This window comes from Gekko japonicus, unplaced genomic scaffold (genome assembly GCF_001447785.1).
Source record: "Gekko japonicus isolate JY-2015 unplaced genomic scaffold, Gekko_japonicus_V1.1 scaffold3178, whole genome shotgun sequence".
Classification (NCBI taxonomy): domain Eukaryota; kingdom Metazoa; phylum Chordata; class Lepidosauria; order Squamata; family Gekkonidae; genus Gekko; species Gekko japonicus.
This window is the reverse complement of record NW_015168138.1, coordinates 21749-39669: the sequence shown is the minus strand read 5'-3', so window position 1 is coordinate 39669 and position 17921 is coordinate 21749. Positions and strand designations below refer to the sequence as shown.

Here is a 17921-nt window from a genome sequence, read left to right as displayed (position 1 = left end):
TGGGGCAAGCCGTAGTTCTGTCAGAGCTGTTCTTGAGAAAGAGCAGTTTCTGTCAAGAGCTCTCTCAGCCCCACCTGCCTCACAGGGTGTCTGTTGTGGGGAGGGGAAGGAAAAAGGAGCTTGTAAGCCGCTCTGAGACACCTCTCGGTAGTGAAGGGCGGGGTATAAATCCAGTCTCTTCTTCTTCTACTACTACTTCTTCTGCCAGTTTGGTGTCGTGGTTAAGTGGGCGGACACTAATTTGGGAGAACCGGGTCTGATTCCCCACTCCTCCACTTGCACCTGCTGGATGACCTTGGGCAAGCCGTAGTTCTCTCAGAGCTGTTCTTGAAAAAGAGCAGTTTCTGTCAAAGTCCTCTCAGCCCCACCTGCCTCCCAGGGTGTCTGTTGTGGGGAGGGGAAGGGGAAGGAGTTTGTCAGCCGCTCTGAGACTCCTTCAGGTAGTGAAGGGTGGGGTATGAATCCAATCTCTTTTTCTTCTTCCTCTAATCTGGGAGAACGGGGTTTGATTCCCCACTCCTCCACTTGCACCTGCCTGGATGACCTTGGGCAAGCCGTAGTTCTGATAAGAGCTGTTCTTGAAAAAGAGCCGTTTCTCTCAAGAGCTCTCTCAGCCCCACCTGCCTCACAGGGGGTGTCTGTTGTGGGGAGAGGAAGGAAAAAGGAGTTTGTAAGCCGCTCCGAGACACACCTCTCGGTTGAAGGGCAGCGGGGTATTAATCCAATCTCTTCTTCTCCTGCTTTCTCTCTTGTTCGAAGCAGCCGCTTTGTGGATAACACCTTCGCCAGCTCCCTCCTCCACTTCTGCGCCGCCGCCACACACCCCTGTGCCTAAACCGACGCCAACATGCCTGGTGGATACAAAGGAGAGTGCGGGGACGATGTGGACCCCATGCCGTTCCTGGCGCCCACCGAGAAAGAGAAGATCGAGGCTCTCAGCAAGCCGTACGATATCAAGAAATCGTGTTGGGTCAAGGACGACAAGGAAGGCTTCGTCGCTGGAGAGATCCAGTCCGAGACCGATAACCAAGTCACTGTGAAGACAGTGACCAATCAGGTGACCCGATGTGGGGTGTCGCGAAAAAGGTCCTGCGTGACCCACTGTTCCCTCTAAGCTGAGTTAGTGTGAGCTAGCTCACAGTTTTTTAGCCTCCGGCTCACACATTTTTGTCTCAGCTCAGGCAGGATGGGGCTCCAGAGCAGACCGATTTATGCAGTAGCCAAATGACTGGCTCACAACTTTAATTCCGGTAGCTCACGAAGTAGAATTTTTGCTACGCCAAATGACTGGCTCACAACTTTAATTCCGGTACCTCACGAAGTAGAATTTTTGCTCACAAGACTCCACACCTTAGAGGGAACGTTGCCGCCTCGGTTGATTTTATTTGCTGTAGGCTCGCAACAGGGGTTTTCGAACCGGGGAGGGGACCAAACAGGAATAACCCTTGTTAGTTATCGTGCGCAGGCACTCTTTGTCAGAGGAAGTGCGTATGCACACGGAAGCGTATATCCAGAATTAAACTTTGTCGGCCTTAAAGGGGCCACTGGACCCGAACTTTGTCCAGTTGCTGCAGACCAACACAGCCCTGACCCCGGGGTAGCTGAAGCCAGCCCGATCTTGTCAGATCTCAAGACCTAAGCAGGGTCGGCCCTGGATACTATTTGGGTGGGTGACTTCCAAGGAATTCCAGGGCTGGGACGCAGAGGGAGGCGAGGGCAAAACCACCTCTGACGGCGAAGAAAACAAGAATGGAGAATGGCCGCACCAGTAGGCGGGGGGGGGGAAGTACGAAAACAGGTGCAAGGTGGGAAAAAAATATTTAGGAAACGTTGAAGCAATTATCTTACCGCTCAAGGTGGAAAGTGAGTAACTTTGGAAACGATCCCCCGACGAAGCGAACTGCGCAACGCATAGGGATCCACAAGTACTAAGTCGGCTCAGGGCCGTAGCCAGGATTTTTCGTTATCTGGGGCAGGTGTTATTTTTCTTGTGAGGCACCCAGTATACTTATAGTAAAGGTAAAGGTTCCCTTGCTCGAAAGCCAGTCGAGTCCGACTCTAGGGTTGCGGTGCTCATCTCCGTTTCAAAGCCGAAGAGCCAGCGCTGTCCGAAGACGTTTCCGTGGTCATGTGGCTGGCATGACTAAAGACCAAGGCGCACGGAACGCTGTTCCCTTCCCACCGAAGTGGTGCCTATTTATCTACTTGCAATTTCTTCCTTTCGAACAGCTAGGTTGGCAGGAGCTGGAACTAGAGACGGGAGCTCACTCTGTCATGCGGCACACTCGGGTCTTGAATGGCTGAATGTACGACCTTCCACAGCCTTCAGTTCAGCGTCTTAACCACTTGAGCCACTGCAGCTCCATTATACTTATACTTAAGAATAATAAATAACTGGAGATTTGGGGAGCGGAGTCTGAGGATCATGGGGTTGGGGGAGTCCACCTGGAGATCAGGTGTAATGCCAGGGGATCTCCAGCCACCACCTGGAGATTGGCAACACCAGGAGAGAGGTTGGCTTCCCTCAGTATCACCAACCCCCCGCCCCCTTCCATGGAAAATTATGGGAGAGAGAGATTGGCTTCCCTAACGCCATCACTGTGTGAGGACTCTAATCTGGGAGAACCAGGTTTGGTTCCTGACTCCTCCACTTGCAGCTGCTGGATGACCTTGGGCAAACCGTAGTTACGAGCTGTTCTTGAGCAGTTTCTGTCAAGAGCTCTCTCAGCCCCGCCTACCCCACAGGGGGTCCGTTGTGGGGAGGGGAAGGGAAAGGAGTTTGTCAGCCGCTCTGAGACTCCGAGTGAAGGGCAGGATATAAATCCAATCTTCTTCTTCTTCTATATCAAAGTGACAGAATGAGCTGAATTTTGGAGTATCCCTTGTTAGGTATGCTGGTGTGACCTTGGGTCAGTCACACGTTCTCTCAAGGGCAGTCCTCGGAAGGGCTCTCTCAGCCCCGCCTTCCTCCCAGGGTGTCTGTTGTGGGGAGGGGAAGGGAAAGGAGTCTGTAAGCCGCTCTGAGACACCTTCGGGTAGTCAAGGGCGGGGTATAAATCCAATCTCCTCCTCCTCCTCTTCTTCTTCTTCCTCCTCCTCTTCCTCTTCTTTCTTTTTTTCCTCCTCTTCTTTCTCCTCTTCCTCTTCCTCCTCCTCTTCCTCCTCTTCTTCCTCCCCTCCCAGCAGCAGGGAGGCTGGTTAAACAAAGGGAAGCTGCCCTGCTGCTTCCAGTCAGTTTCACTCCCCTCCTTTCAGCTGTTGAACCTAACAGCTGGTGGAGGAGAGTGGAACTGACCAGACGCTGCAGGGCAGCTTCCCTTTGTTTACCCAGCCTCACCACCACTGGGGGGCTAGGTGCACTAAAGGTGGGGGTGCCTGGCATCATTAGGTGGTGGGGCAGGGCTCGTGGGTGACGGGGCTCTGCCCCCAAATGCCCCCCAGTGGCTACAGGCCTGAGTGGGCTGCACCTCGACGGCCCTTCCTACCACCCCCACCCCCCAAGACGCTGCTAAGACCACTCCAACGTCCTGCTTACAAGTAAGGGCTTGAGAAGTTTAGAACGATGCAGATGGGTCTTGGTGCTGACTAGGCTGGCTTCCGCTAAACGATCCTTCCGCCGCGCAGACCGTCACCATGAAGAAGGACGACGTCATGCAGATGAACCCGCCCAAGTTCTACCAGATCAGCGACATGGCCAACATGACCTTCCTGAACGAAGCCAGCGTCTTGGACAACCTGCGGCAGCGTTACATCGTCATGAGGATCTATGTGAGTTGGGCAAAGGAGACGGGCCGGGGGTGTCTGAATAGCACAGAGGGCAAAAGGGTATTCCGGGTACGACGGACAGCCCTCCTCCCAAGTGTCTGAGTGCCTTTTGGGAGAGTTATTGGGCCGGGCAGGAGTTGATGTGAAAGATCCCCAACCTGAGACCCTGGAGAGCTGCTGCCACGCTGGGGGGCTAGCACTGACCTTGATGGACCAAGAAGGTCTGATTAAGAACATAACACAAGAGAAGCCCATGCTGGATCAGGCCAGTGGCCCCTCCAGTCCAACACTCTGTGTCACACAGTGGCCAGAAATACCAGGTGCCATCAGGAGGTCCAGCAGTGGGGCCAGGACACTAGAAGCCCTCCCACTGTTGCCCCCTCCCAAGTACCAAGTACCAAGAATACAGAGCATCCCTTGCCCCAGACATAAGAACATGAGAGAAGCCAATGTTGGATCAGGCCAATGGCCCATCCAGTCCGACACTCTGTGTCACACAGTGGCCAAAAATACCAGGTGCCATCAGGAGGTCCACCAGTGGGGCCAGAAGCCCTCCCACTGTTGCCCCCCCCAACACCAAGAATACAGAGCATCACTTTCCCCAGACATAAGAACATAAGAGAAGCCAATGTTGGATCAGGCCAATGGCCCATCCAGTCCGACACTCTGTGTCACACAGTGGCCAGAAATACCAGGTGCCATCAGGAGGTCCACCAGTGGGGCCAGGACACTAGAAGCCCTCCCACTGTTGCCCCCTCCCAAGTACCAAGTACCAAGAATACAGAGCATCCCTTGCCCCAGACTGAGAGTTCCTATCTATATGGCTAATAGCCACTGATGGACCTCTGCTCCATATGTCTATCCAGTTCCCTCTTATAAGAACGTAAGGGAAGCCAATGTTCGCTCAGGCCAATGGCCTATCGAGTCCAACTCTCTGTCACACAGTGGCCAAAAATACCAGGTGCCATCAGGAGGTCCAGCAGGGGACCAGGACACCAGAAGCCCTCCCACTGTTGCCCCCCCCAGCACCAAGAATACAGTGCTCTCTAAGGTCTCAGGCAGAGATCTTTCACATCACCTCCTACCTGATCTTTTTAGCTGGAGATGCCAGGGATTGAACCTGGGACATTCTGCATGCTAAGCAGATGCTCTGCCACTGAACCTTGGCCCCTTAGGGTTGCCGTGCCCCCCAGTCTGGGCGGGGGTTTCCCCGATTTTCAGGGTTCTGCCTGGCCCTCCGTCTGTCAGGGACATTGTGCAGTGACACTCTGGTTTTTGGGCACAACTCTATGGTTTTAGGCCAAAGAAACGATAGAGTTTTGCCCCAAATGCAGAGCGTCACTGTGAGACACTCCCGGCATGATGGCATCATTTCCATGTGATGTCATTGCATTGGGGGCGTTGTGTGATGCCCCCACCCACCGCGTATAACACCTAGAATGCCCCCAAGCCCCCCAGCCTGCAAGTCGAGGGGACCTGGCCGCCCTATGGCCCCTCCTGGCTGCCGTGTGTGTCCCTGACTGAGCGAGGGCCTGAATACGGTTCTCCCGGCTCTAAAGCCAACCCCGAATCCGCTAGACGAGAAAGCTTACACCGCTTCCTTTCTGCTCCCTCCAGACCTACTCCGGCCTGTTCTGTGTCACCATCAACCCGTACAAGTGGCTGCCCATCTACGGCTCCCGCGTGGCTCAGATGTACAAGGGCAGGAAGCGCACAGAGGTGCCCCCCCACCTGTTCTCCATCTCTGACAACGCCTACCACGACATGCTCATGGGTGAGAGCTGCGAAGGAATGCTGCCATCCCCCCCCCTCCAGTTTCAGTGGCTGGGGAGATTGTGGGGTTCGGAGGCGGAGGACACCACTGTCGCAGTGACAGGAAGCCAGAGAGCCAGGGCCTCGGTTGTCACGGTTACCGGGCCTAGCCACATTCACATGCGGACATGCCAGGGGACAGATACGGCCGCAATCGGCAGGAAGGCCACAATCAGCGGGAAAGGCCACAATCGGCAGGGAGCCTGGGGTGGTATTATCTTCAGGAGGACACCACTGTCATAGTGACAGGAAGCCAGAGAGCCAGGGCCTCGGTTGTCATGGTTACCGGGCCTAGCCACATTCACATGCGGACATGCCAGGGGACAGATACGGCCGCAATCGGCAGGAAGGCCACAATCAGCGGGGAAGGCCACAATCGGCAGGGAGCCTGGGGTGGTATTATCTTCAGGAGGACACCACTGTCATAGTGACAGGAAGCCAGAGAGCCAGGGCCTCGGTTGTCACGGTTACCGGGCCTAGCCACATTCACATGCGGACATGCCAGGGGACAGATAAGGCCGCAATCGGCAGGAAGGCCACAATCAGCGGGGAAGGCCACAATCGGCAGGGAGCCTGGGGTGGTATTATCTTCAGGGGCAACCTAGAGGGAACAGGTTGCCTAGACTGCAGGAGTGGTGTAGGCCTAGGCCTTATAGCAGAGTTGCAGGCATTGGGCCTTCGTAGTAGACAGTGCCCTTTGGTTAGACCTTCTGGATCATCTGATTTCCGAGACCAGGGGTATTTTCTGGCCTGCAGTAGGCATATCCTGGCTTGAAATGCGGGCAGTTTCCCTCAAGGTATCTGAGGCCCCGCGGTTCCCAATTTAAGCCCAGCATCTCTGGACACGTGGCTTCCATCAGCTCTGACACAATTGAAAGAGAACTTGCCGTGGCAGAAGCTGTATAGGATTGTCAGCTCCGCACTGGGGCAAATCCCTTGGAATCTGGAGGGCGGAGCCTAGGGAGGGCGGGGTTTGGGGAGGGGCGGGACCTTGGTGGGGTATACTGTCATACTGTCCACCCTCCAAAGCTGCCATCTCTGTATTCTGGAGGTCAGTTGTAATTCTGGGAGATCTCTAGGCCCCCGTGCGGATGCCGGCTAGGGTTGGCAAGTGACTTACCTTTAAAAGCAGGGGAGTGCTGGTTCCTTGCTGGGAGACACCATGATAACGTCGGCCCGAACCAGGCACTTTGGGGGCGCCCTGATCCAGACCGGCAGATTGGGGACCCTTTTGGCCAGGAACACCCCCCCCCCCCGGGGCTTGGCAGCCCTAATGCTGGCTACCCTGTGCGTGGGGGGGGGGGATCACAGCTGCCTCCTGATCGAAACTGAAAATGGATCCTAACGTCCCCTGCAGCAGGATCTCTCTCGGTTCACGTGTGAAAATCTGTGCTAGATCAGTGCTTTGGGTCTAGCTGGCCGAACACATGGAGCGAGGGATCATCCGTGACATTCCAGGAGGTCCTGTTTGTCTGTAAGCCGCTCTGAGACTCCTTTGGGTAGTGAAGGGCGGGGTATAAATCAAATCTCCTCCTCCTCCTCTTCCTCCTTCTCCTTTTCCGCCTTCTTCCTCCTCTTCCTCCTCTTCTCTTCTTCCTCCTCTTCTTCCTTCTCTTCCTCTTCCTCCTCTTCCTCCTCTTCTCTTCTTCCTCCTCTTCTTCCTTCTCTTCCTCTTCCTCCTCTTCCTCCTCTTCTCTTCTTCCTCCTCTTCTTCCTTCTCTTCCTTTTCTTCTTCCTCCTCCTCCTTCCTCTTCCTCTTCCGAATGCCCAGGGTGGCGATAAACTTTCTTTCAGCATCGGTATGCCTTCCCCGGCTCTATTTCCCTGTCACCTTCCAAAATCCTTAATAAAAGGCGAAAGATTTATGCGATCTGAAGAGAAACCAGAGTTTACCTTCCAAAATCCCACATCTTCAGGTCTGTGGCCACACAAGAAAGGACTCTTCAGTTGGGACGGGAAAGGGGAGATTAGGGGGGAGCTACCGCCGAGTTGTAAATTAGCTCCGCGGGAAGATGAAGACCCTTTATTAACGCCCGCTGTCTTCTCTTTCCTTGTGCTCCACGCAGAACGCGAGAACCAGTCTATGCTGATCACGTAAGTATGAATTTGCGAGCTGCTCCGCTCAGCCACTCGAGACGGGTACTTTTTCGCTGCGGGAAATAAAACCTAAGAACGCAGTGCGAGAGAAGCAGAGAAGCGAGATCTCAGCTCTGGAAATCGTCACGATCTGAGGGGACTGGTCTCGTCGGCTCTCGCACTCGAGATTCAGGGGGTCGGCATCACAGACCTCCAGAACTGAATATCTGGCCTATCTGATGCGTGAACCCTCTTTTTTCGGGTGGGGTGTAGTGCCTCTGTGTGCCTTTCTACATTCTGATTGTATCTGTCTATATATCTACCACTTTTTTATCTTGCCCTCCCTATGAGGAACTCAGAACTTCTCCTCCAGTTGATTTATTTCATTGAATTTCTATGCTGCCCTCCCTGCAGAGCGGTGTAGAACAGTTTGAAACAAAGGAAAAACTAAAACAATCAAATATACTATCATAAAAGAGAGCCAGTTTGGTGTTGTGGTTAGGAGCGCGGACTCTAATCTGGGAGAACCGGGTTTGATTCCCCACTCCTCCACATGCGGCTGCTGGTGTGACCTTGGGTCAGCCACAAGTTCTTTCAGAGCTGTTCTCTCCAGAGCAGTCCTGGAAAAAGCTCTCTCGGCCCCACCTACCTCACAGGGTGTCTGTTGTGGGGAGGGGAAGGGAAAGGAGTTTGTAAGCCGCTCTGAGACTCCTTTGGGCAGTGAAGGGCGGGGTATAAATCCAATCTCTTCTTCTTCTTCTAAAACATAAGCCTACATGGCGCCACAGTAAAATTTGATCTCCATTAACGTTAACATGGTGGGGAGGGAAGAGTGAGGAAGCAACAGATCGATTCGATTGCTGTTAAAAACTGTTGGACCGATTTCACACAAGAGCCGCGCCGCGGTCGCGCCTCCCTTTGCCCCGTTTCTATTGGTCAATTTCCCACTCGAAGCCGCGCAGCCACATTTTGACCCGCGGCTTCGCCCGATTTTCCCCACGGTTTCATGATCCTGTTTTTTGAGGATCACGAAACCACGGGGAAAATGGAGCGAAGCCATGGGTCAAAATGTGGCTGCGCGGCTTCGCGTGGGAAATTGACCAATAGAAGCGGGGCAAAGGGAGGCGCGACCGCGGCGCAGCTCTTGTGTGAAATCGGTCTTGCTGTTCTCAACCGTATGCTTGGTGGAACGTCTCTGCCTCTTTCTTGCCAGACCAGACTTTGAATGTCTGCTAAGCTAAGGCCGCACATGGCAGCAGCAGATCAGTGTACTTAAATGTCGATAGGCCCCAATAGCATTTAAACCGTTTGTGTGTGCGAAGAAGTTGGGGAGGAGCAAGGGATAAAATATTACTTAAAGAATAAAATATTACTTAAAGAATAAAATATTACTTAAAGAATAAAATATTACTTAAAGAATAAATCTATAACAACCAGAGAGATATGATTATGAACAATCAAGAAGGAAAACCCCTATATATAAAAATCTTTATAGTCCCATTCATACTACACTGTGGTGCCTATGCCCCCCCCGCTCTAACTCCTATACCATACTGTCTGCCTGCTACTGATTCCCATCTCCTCTTTTCATCCAAAGCGGAGAATCCGGGGCCGGCAAGACTGAGAACACGAAGAAAGTCATCCAGTATTTTGCCAACATCGGCAGCACAGGCAAAGCCCCTGCTGACGGGAAGGTAAGGGCTTCGGGCCGGACAAACGGGCGTCCCCCGCTGATGGTTCCCGGTGAGAACATTCCTCTTTTGCTGTTGAGAAATGTCCCCGACTAACAGAGCCGTCGTATTAAGCCGTTTGATGGTTATGTCTTGCGCAGGGGTCCCTGGAGGATCAAATCATCCAGGCCAACCCAGTCCTGGAAGCCTTCGGGAATGCCAAAACGACCAGGAACAACAATTCCTCTCGCTTTGTAAGTGCCCGATTCTGAACCTGTGTTGTACTCCCCCCCCCAATCAGTACCACCATTCTTCCTCTATTCCCGCATGATACATTGTATGCAGAGCCTGTCGGCCAGACGTTTTCTGAGTTCCGAGAGTTCCCAGGCATGTGGAGTCTTGATTTGAACTGGGACCGTGTGGGGAGAAGAGGCTTAAACCTTCACCCCCATGCTGTTTTCCTGAGCTGAAATGGCCTCAGGGAGTGGCCTTCACCCCCGTGCTGTTTTCCTGACCTGAAATGGCCTTAGGAAGTCACTGCATGTGCTATTGCGGAAACGTCTATTACTTAGCACAATTCATTCCATTTGTACGATTTCTCTTTGCAAAACGCACCTTTCATTTCTGCAGATACTAATTCCCACGAGTCCATTTAGCTATACTTTATAGAATCATTTTGGAGAGCAAATTTTGTTTGCAAATGCAGAAAAGCCGAACGTTTCCGTTCCCGGTTGACAGTTTGCCCCCTGGAGACCGCGCTGGTCTCCAGTCTTCTGTCTATTTAATCTTCTCTGCGTGACCATATTTCTCTCTCGCTCAACGAGCCGGTCTCCTTTTTCTCATTGCCTAGGGTAAATTCATCCGAATTCACTTTGGCAGCACAGGAAAACTGGCCGGGGCTGACATTGAGAGCTGTAAGTATCCGAGCCGGTCCAGTCTCTGCCGTAAGAGACCCTTCAGATCTCAGACTGAGATCTGTTTTAGATGGAAGTCAGAAGTAATGTTACTGAAGTTATGAATGAAACTAAATCAAAAGAGATTTCGGCTGAACATTAGGAAGAACTCCCCGACAGAGCGTGTCCTCGGTGGAACAGGCTTCCTCGGGAGGTGGTGGGCTCCCCTTCTTTGGAGATTTTCAAACAGAGGCTCGATGGCCATCGGACAGCAATGCTGATTCTGTGAACTTAGGCAGATCATGAGAGGGAGGGCAGGAAGGGTTGCCTCAGTGCTTAGTTCTCGTGGCCCTTTCTTACATGCCCGGGGAAATGCTAATCGCCACTTTGGGGTCAGGAAGCAATTTTCTCCAGGCCAGTTTGGCTGGAGATCCTGGAGGTATATCTCTGGGCATGGAGCAGGGGTCGCTGTGAGTGTGTGGGTTGGAGGTATTTGTGAATTCCCTGCATTGTGCAGGGGGTTGGACTTGATGACCATATGGGCACTTGATGACCTTACGGGCACTACGGTCGGGGACGCAACATCTCCTGGTGATCTCAGGCCCAAGGAGGCCAGGCTGGCTGCAACCAGGGCCAGGGCTTTCTCAGTGGCGGCTCCTACCTGGTGGAATGAGCTCCTGGAAGAGACCCGGGCCCCGCGGGACCTTGCGCAGTTCTGCTGGGCCTGTAAGACGGAGCTCTTCCGCCAGGCTTTTGAGTAGGACCTGCCACCACCTTACCATCATTACCAACTGGTCCTGGGAGGAGTGAATGACAGCGCCGCGTGAAACTGACATAATTCCATCAGTGGTCCATCCCTGGCTATTAGCCACAAGGTATAGATAGGGGCTCTGGGGCAAGGGATGCTCTGTCTTCTTGGTGCTTGGGGGGGGGGTCAAAAGTGGGAGGACTTCTAATGTCCTGGCCCCATTGGTGGACCTCCTGATGGCACCTGGTATTTCTGGCCACTGTGTGATACAGAGTGTTGGACTAGATGGGGCTTTGGCCTGATCCAACATTGGTGTCTCTTATGTTCTAATGTTCACCGATTTGGGAGTACCATCTTCAAGACACCGTCTTTTCCCTGAAGTTTGTTCCGAAACATCTAGAGCACTTATAATCAACGCTCCCTCTAAGCTGTGGAGTCTTGTGAGCAAAAATTCTACTTTGTGAGCTCCTGGCATTAAAGTTGTGAGCGAGCGATTTGGCTACTGCGTTTGCTCTGGAGCCATCCCTTCCTGAGCGAAGACAAAAATGTGTGAGCCGGAGGCTAAAAAACTGTGAGCCGGCTCACACTAACTCAGCTTAGAGGGAACAGTGCTTATAACTTTGTAATATTGTATTGATCGTTTTATGCAATTTTAATCTGTTTTTATGTATTGGCTTACGCCCCATTTGTGAGCCGCCCTGAGCCCGCTTGCGGGGAGGACGGGCTATAAATTGAAATAAATAAATAAATAAATAAATGACCCTCGAAGCCCCTTCCAACTTTATGATTCTACTGAAAGCAGTTATGTGCAAACGCTATCCAGCCTGTCGGTCTATCTACCAGTTTGTTCTGAGGCGGAATAGAAACGGTTTCATTAAACAGATAGCACCCCAGGCCCCGAGGGAGGCCTTGCGCGGCAGAAGAGCTGCCTCCTGAAATATATTTTTGACTGCCGGTCCTGTCTGCATTCTCGCGGTGAGCCTGGGCTTCTCTCTTGTTCCAGATCTCTTAGAGAAGTCACGTGTCATCTCCCAGCAGCCTGCCGAGCGAGGGTATCACATCTTCTACCAGATTCTTTCAAACAAGAAGCCTGAACTTACTGGTACGGCACTCTGTATGTGCGCGATTTAACTCTTCGTGTCTGTGTGTGTGTGTATACACATGTGCGCAGGGGTCATTTCGTAGGAAAAGAGGTGCAGGAGCTCATTAGCATAGCTCATTAGCATAACTTATTTGCATACTGACACCCCTTCTCTTTCACAGAGTCCTTGCTTCTCGTGCCCGACCCCAAGGAATACCACTGGACGAGCCAGGGAGTGACTGTGGTCGAGAACATGGACGACGGGGAAGAGCTGCTTCTCACGGACGTAAGCCTGCTAATCCTGATGAGCCCCCAAGGAGCGGGGCCGTGGCTCAGTGGCAGGGCCCCCGCTTTTAGTGCAGAAGGCCCCAGGTTCGGTCCCCGGCATCTGCTGCTGAAAGGGATCAGGTCATAAACAATGGGAAAGACTGCGACTGGAGACACGCTGCCGTAAAAGATTACTAGTTTTAAGTTTCCACCCACCCCCTTTCCAGCTGAGAGCCAGTTTGGTGTAGTGGTTAAGTGCACGGACTCTAGTCTGGGAGCACCAGGTTCGATTCCCCACTCCTCCACTTGCACCTGGCTGGATGACCTTGGGCAAGCCGTAGCTCTGACAAGAGCTGTCCTTGAAAAAGAGCAGTTTCTGTCAAGAGGTCTCTCAGCCCCACCCACCTCGCAGGGTGTCTGTTGTGGGGAGGGGAAGGGGAAGGAGATTGTAAGCCGCTCTGAGACGCCTTTGGGTAGTGAAGGGCGGGGTAGAAATCCAATCTCCTCCTCCTCCTCCTCCTCCTCCTCCTCCTCCTCCTCCTCTCAGGGCGGCTAACCATTTACCATTCTCCCTGTAAATCGATTATATATTTTTTTTCTTAACGCAACGTCGCAATGATTGGTTTGGTGTAGTGGTTAAGTGCGCGGACTTTGGAAGAACCGGGTTTGGTTCCCCACTCCTCCACTTACAGCCGCTGGATGACCTTGGGCAAGCCATAGTTCTGATAAGAGCTGTCCTTGAAAGAGCCGTTCTCTCAGACCTCTCTCAGCCCCACCTACCTCACAGGCAATGCTCCCTCTCAGCTGTGGAATGAGCTCTGCCCGAGACCCTGTTGTGTCCACGTGCGACATTCCATAGCCCCTAGAACAGGGTTGTTGAACTCATTTGTTATGGGGGCCGGATCTGACATAAATGTTGGGCCGGGCCACGTGTGTCATAAAATGTAATGCCAGGTAGCGGAGATATAAACTTTATAAAGGACACAGACACACAATTAAAGATTTTTTAAAAACTTTAAATAAAAGAAGAAGTGATTGGCTTTATACCCCGCCCTTTACTACCCAAAGGTGTCTCAGAGCAGCTTACAAACCCCTTTCCCTTCCCCTCCCCACAACAGACACCCTGTGGGGTAGGTGGGGCTGAGAGAGCTCTTGACAGAAACTGCTCTTTTCCAAGAACAGCTCTTATCAGAACTACGGCTTGCCCAAGATCATCCAGCCAGGTGCAAGTGGAGGAGTGGGGAATCAAACCCGGTTCTCCCAGATTAGAGTCCGCGCACTTAACCACTACACCAAACTGGCTCTTGCACCAAACTGGCTCTCCTGTATACATGTCTCCTGTATACGATTGAGGCAGCCTGGCCAGGAAGCAAGCTCTGGTTGGTTCCCTCCCGCCCCCTGGGAGGAGGAGGGGGAGGAGCCAGTGCTTTACCAGACTCTCTCAAATGCACAGGGGAGGCTTGCTTATCTATCTTTCCTGTGTGATTAGGAGAGTGTTGTAAAGTAAGCTGTGATATAGCAGCAGCAGCATAACTAGGAAAGGAAGCAGGAAACAGCCAGGGTCTTACAGGCTGGATTGTAGCCGCCCGAGGGCCTGATCTGGCCCCCAGGCCGCATGTTTGACACCCCTGCCCTGGAATGCGTCACTATCTAAGAAACACTCCTGGGCTGTTGGAGTGGTGGTTCACTACATGGGGGGCAACAGTGCATGGATCTGTGGGTTTCTGGTTCCAGTCCCAACAGCTTGGGGTGCAAAGGAGGCAAACTGTCTTGGGGGTCTTCCCAGGCTGAGGGCCCCCCCAATATTATTGGGTTCATATCGCCTAAGGTTAGTAGACAAACAGAGCTATGCCCGTCTGACCTTTGACCTCCCAAGGCGGTGACGTGCAGAGTCAGATCGGGAGCCCGTCTGCTGAATCGGCACTCGTGGTGATTAATGACTTTACCGTCATGAAATAACACATGCTGGCCACCTTCTTGAGCCCGTGGTCACCTTTGGGATTCTGACACGGTGTGGTAGGCGCAGCCTCAAAATGGCTGCCATGAAATAGCTGTGCCAGCAACAAAATGGCTTCCCTGGCCTTCCCCTCAGTCACACAGTGAAGATCTTGGTGCAGTTTTGTTTTGTTTTTTTAAACAAAATCTGCACGGCCAATCAGAAGCCTCGCACTAGGCCCTGCCCACTTTCTAAAAACACTTGGTGGACATCAGAAAAGGTGGCACTATGGTTGGGGGACCCTTGAGCTAAAGCACAGCATACAATAATGGCATCGGTATATCTGCATTTTGCCACCAACCTCATATTTACTCCTCTGAAACCGCCACCAGGTCCTGACGGTATGCTGACGCATTTGCTCTTTGGGCTGCGGGTTGACCCCGCTGGTTCTTACCCCGCGTCTCTCCCCTTCCCTGCCCTGACAGGTGGCCTTTGATGTCCTGGGCTTCACTCCGGAAGAGAAAGTAGGCGTTTACAAGCTAACCGGCGGCATCATGCACTTTGGCAACATGAAGTTCAAGCAGAAGCCGAGAGAGGAGCAAGCGGAAGTGGACACCACCGAGGGTAACGGGTTTGCTTTTTAATTTATGTGTTTTTTGTTTGTTTGTTCACGGCGCTGATGGAAGTCGGGAGAGCTGACACAGCGCAGGCGGCCATCTCCGTAACACTTCCGTTTGATGCTTCGTTGGGCCTCTTCGAAATACACGGCAGAAGAAGTTGCAGTCATCTCCCCCCCCCCACGTCGGTGGCTGCATTGTGCCCTCAACCTGGACAGTCCAGGCGCGCCCGATCTGATCAGTTCTCAGAAACTCAACAGGGTCTGCCTTGGTCAGTACTTGGATTAGCAAGAAGGTATAGACAGGAACTCTCCGTCTGGGGCAAGGGATGCTCTGTCTCCTTGGTGCTGGGGGGAGGGGCAACAGTGGGAGGGCTTCTGGAGTTCTGGCCCCACTGCTGGACCTCCTGATGGCACCTGGTATTTTTGGCCACTGTGTGGCACAGAGTCTTGGACTGGATGGTCAACTGGCCTGATCCAACACTGGCTTCTCTTATGTTCTTAATATGGAGCAGAGGTCCATCAGTGGCTATTAGCCACAAGGTATAGATAGGGGCTTTGGGGCAAGGGATGCTCTGTCTTCTTGGTGCTTGGGGAGGCCAACAGTGGGAGGGCTTCTAATGTCCTGCCCCCACTGGTGGACCTCCTTTTTTTTTTTTTAAAAAATTTTATTTATGCTTTTTCCAACAAACAAACAAACAAAAAATAAAAATCCGAATATATTCTTATTGTACAAATCAGTTTCGGAGTGTTCATTATACATTTTTTTCAAACCATTTATACACTTTAAACCATCTTTTGTTATAAACATTATCATCTCTTTCTGCTAATATCATATTTAATCTGTCCATTTCTGCTATTTCGAATATTTTTTCCATTATTTCTTCTTTTTTAGGTAGTAAATCTGATTTCCATTTTTTCGCTATTAGAATTCTGCTTAACGTGAGGATATATAACACAATACATTTATCATCCTTGTTTATTATATCAGGCAAAATATTAAGCAAGTAACTTTCCGGGTTAAGCTGCAGATCTATTCCTACAATTTCTTTTATCAGATATTTTACCATTTTCCAAAATTTTACTATTTTGTCGCACCTCCACCATATATGATAGTATGTTCCTACGTTATTATTACATCTCCAACATATATCCGAGACATTTTTATAACATTTCGCTATTTTATCCGGTGACCAGTGCCACCTGTAAAACATTTTTAGAATATTCTCTTTATAAGGTGTGGCTCTTACTATTTTTTTCGTTTCCCACATTTTTTCCCATTCTTGCATATTTATTATGTGGCCTATATTTTGTTCCCAGGTTTTCATGCAGGGTTTTATTGCTATATCTTCCATGCTTTCCTTCTGAAGAAGTTTGTATAGCTTTTGTATTTGTTTGTCTGCCGAGGACAACCAAATCTTATCTAGTTCTAACATTGAGTCATTGAATTTTATTTTTTTGTCCTTAGCAAATCTTGATTGTAATATTGTTCTTTCCCAACTTGTCAGGTTTATATTCATTTCTTGTAGATTCTCTAATGTTTTTAATTCTTTTTCTTTGGTTAATAGCTTTTCATAAGTTGCTTTTTTCCCCTCTGTTAATAAGGCTGGCAATATAAAGGCTTCGAGTGGTGACACCCACATCGGTACTTCTTTGTACGTTTTTTCTTTAATTTTCTTCCAGATCTTAATCAGTGCCCCTCTTATAATATGGTTACTGAAGTTTTTATGCACTTTTTCCTTATCGTACCAAATGTAGGCATGCCAGCCCATATATAAATCATGACCCTCTAGTTGTAGTAATTTTTTGTCTTCTAAGAGTATCCATTCCCATATCCATCCCATTGCTGCTGCTTGGTAATAAATCTTCCAGTCTGGCATATCACATCCTCCTCTTTCTTTTCTATCTTTCAGAAATTTCCATCTTATTCGCTCTTTTTTGCCTTGCCATATGAATCTTCTTGTCATGCGGTCTAATTCTTCAAAAAACTTTTCATTTTTCAAGACCGGGATACATTGCACAAAAAATAAAAATCTCGGGAGGATGTTCATTTTGATAGTAGCTATTCTTCCTAGCAATGAGATGTGTAGATCTTGCCATTTTTCAAGATCATTCTTGATCTCCTCTAGAAGTACTTTGTAGTTATTGTCATAGAGGTTCAGATTGTTGTTTGTTATATTAATGCCTAAATATTTTACCTTTTTTACTACTTCTATGTTGGATATCCAGTACAAGTTTTCCACCTCTGTTTTATTACAATTTTTTGTTATTATTTTCGTCTTTCCTAAGTTTATTTTGAGACCTGCTTTTTCCCCATATATTTTTATAGTATTCAGTAAATGTCCAATCGAAGTTTTGGGGTCTTCCCACTGGTGGACCTCCTGATGGCACCTGGTATTTTTGGCCACTGTGTGGCACAGAGTCTTGGACTGGATGGTCCACTGGCCTGATCCAACATTGGCTTCTCTTATGTTCTTATGAGACTTCCAAGGGACACGGTTAGGTACGGCAATTCCAAAATAATGGAGTTAGCTTAAAACAGCCAGACGCACGTGTTGTTTGTCTATAAAACGCTGCCTTTTACTGGATCAGAATGGCACTGACTCTCCAGGGTCTCAGGTAGAGGTCTCCAAGGGACACGGTTAGGTACGGCAATTCCAAAATAATGGAGTTAGCTTAAAACAGCCAGACGCACGTGTTGTTTGTCTATAAAACGCTGCCTTTTACTGGATCAGAATGGCACTGACTCTCCAGGGTCTCAGGTAGAGGTCTTTTGCATCACCATTTTGGTGTAGTGGTTAAGTGCACAGGCCGGATTCACCCCCTGGCCAGAGTAACCCCGGGGATTTCAAGACAAGAGATGTGCATAAGAACATAAAAGAAGCCAATAGTGGATCAGGCCAATGGCCCACCCAGTCCAACACTCTGTCACACAACACTCTGGCCAAAAATACCAGGTGCCATCAGGAGGTCCAGCAGTGGGGCCAGGACACCAGAAGCCCTCCCACTGTTGCCCCCCCCCCCAAGCACCAAGAAGACAGAGCATCACTTGCCCCA

The 17921-nt window shown here is 50.7% G+C and overlaps 1 protein-coding gene across 1 annotated transcript in view; it reads left to right on the top strand.

Annotated features, from left to right (window-relative positions):
- Positions 1-847: 847 nt before the first annotated feature.
- Positions 848-17921, top strand: part of LOC107113585 (myosin-16) — a gene marked incomplete at its 3' end in the record, with an annotated part of 36676 nt that continues 19602 nt past the window's right edge. Inside the window, exons 1-10 of the mRNA XM_015414933.1 lie at positions 848-1057; positions 3625-3768; positions 5383-5539; positions 7644-7671; positions 9251-9347; positions 9485-9577; positions 10174-10237; positions 11968-12066; positions 12228-12331; positions 14734-14872. Coding sequence (XP_015270419.1) covers positions 848-1057; positions 3625-3768; positions 5383-5539; positions 7644-7671; positions 9251-9347; positions 9485-9577; positions 10174-10237; positions 11968-12066; positions 12228-12331; positions 14734-14872 — 1135 coding nt within the window. The remainder of the gene's footprint in view (positions 1058-3624; positions 3769-5382; positions 5540-7643; positions 7672-9250; positions 9348-9484; positions 9578-10173; positions 10238-11967; positions 12067-12227; positions 12332-14733; positions 14873-17921) is intronic.